The sequence below is a fragment of the Mandrillus leucophaeus genome, unplaced genomic scaffold (assembly GCF_000951045.1).
Source record: "Mandrillus leucophaeus isolate KB7577 unplaced genomic scaffold, Mleu.le_1.0 Scaffold43, whole genome shotgun sequence".
In the NCBI taxonomy this organism is placed as follows: domain Eukaryota; kingdom Metazoa; phylum Chordata; class Mammalia; order Primates; family Cercopithecidae; genus Mandrillus; species Mandrillus leucophaeus.
The window spans coordinates 2,253,680-2,255,201 of record NW_012104587.1 but is presented as its reverse complement, the minus strand read 5'-3'; the positions used below and the strand labels follow the sequence as shown (position 1 = coordinate 2,255,201).

Genomic DNA, 1,522 nt, shown 5'->3' with positions numbered 1-1,522 from the left:
CATGTGCCACCACACCTGGCTTATTTTGTATTTTTAGTAGAGATGGGGTTTCTCCATGTTGGTCAGGCTGGTCTCGAACTCCTGACCTCAGGCGATCAACCCGCTTCAACCTCCCAAAGTGCTGGGATTACAGGCATGAGCCACCGCACCCGGCCCTCTCGTCATCCTTTTAACAAATAGTTTGAAAATTATATATTCATCAGTCCTTACCTGGAGGAGCCAGATGGATCACGTAGTCATCTCCTATATACAGGGCCCAGTGCTCATAGCCAAGGCGGAAAATCTCAATCAGGTCTCCCGGTTTGGGCTCCTGCTGTGGCTGCAACAGAAAAGCCAGAGATGGAGTATACGGCCTTCTAGGCAAGAACAGGGACCCTGGCTTGGGGAGCTGCAGCTCACCCTGGAGACGCCTTGCTGATGTTCATCAGCTTCTAGCCCCCATGAGATCCCCAGCCCTGCTGTCACTTTTAGAGGCTCTCCTCAGTGGGGGCACTGGGGGCTGGAAGTCTGGAGAATTATCTTGTGGGATGGGAGAGAGAAGGACTGTCTGGGCGTGTGTGTGGCGCGTGTGTGCTGTGTGTGTGCATGCTGAGGATGCAGATGTATGTGCATGGGTGCATTGTACATGCGCCCCTCAGCAGCCTGACCCAAGAGCCTGCATGGACCAGCACCTTCACTGAGGCCAGGAGCAAGGCTGGGAAGGTGAGTCTTGAGCTCTCCACCCTCTGCAGACTGACCCTCAGTTCCTCATCACTCCTCCTTCCCTGTGCCTCTCCATGGCCCCAAGAGCCACCTCCTCCTCAGACCCTACCCCATCCAGCCTCAGGACACCTATCTCTTGGAGATGATGCTCTGGGAAACAGGAGCTCACAGCATCCTGCTGGGGCCTGAGTGGGGTCTTATGGGCCCCCCAGCTCCCAGCAGCGAGGGGGCTCTGCACTCACAGAACAGGCCTCTGTGGGAACTTGTCCTACAATAACTGCACCCTCTCCACAGCCCCAGGGGAAGGCATGATCATCCCATGACACAGGTGGGGAAACTGAGGATCAGAGAGGTGGAGAGGCTTGCCTGAGAACATTCAGCTGGAAGGAGGCCAAGCTGGGTCTTCCCTGCACACCCCTCATGCTGGTTCCTGTCTCGCCCACCTTCTTCCCCTTCCTCACCTCTTTCCCACTTCTCCATGTCCTGCCCCAGGGCATAGCAGCCTCATCATTGAAGGTTTTTTCCATTTTTGCCCTCTCTATGCCTGTCCTCAGTGGCTGACAGCCTCCGTCTCCCTCATCCCAGGATGTCCCATCCTAGACCTGGGGTCTGCTCTCCTTTGCCCTCTTCCTCACGCCAATATCCAGTCACTAAAACCAATCAGTGTGGACTCCAGAAGCTTCTCCTGGTTGGTGTCCTTGTCAATATCCCATCCACAGACTTGGTTCAGGCAGCCCCATGTCTGCCTCTGTGACCCCCACAGCCCCCTGACCAGCCCCCGCCGCCTGTCCCTGCCACTCCGTATCCAACCCCTCAGAAC

At 56.3% G+C, this 1,522-nt stretch overlaps 1 protein-coding gene across 1 annotated transcript in view; it reads right to left on the bottom strand.

The window, feature by feature from the left end:
* Positions 1 to 1,229, bottom strand: part of RARRES3 (retinoic acid receptor responder (tazarotene induced) 3) — a 6,432-nt gene extending 5,203 nt beyond the window's left edge. Inside the window, exons 1-2 of the mRNA XM_011993583.1 lie at positions 1,164 to 1,229; positions 211 to 319 (exon numbers count right to left, since the gene is read on the bottom strand). Of these exons, the coding sequence (XP_011848973.1) occupies positions 211 to 319; positions 1,164 to 1,229 (175 nt within the window). The remainder of the gene's footprint in view (positions 1 to 210; positions 320 to 1,163) is intronic.
* Between the last annotated feature and the right edge of the window lie 293 nt (positions 1,230 to 1,522).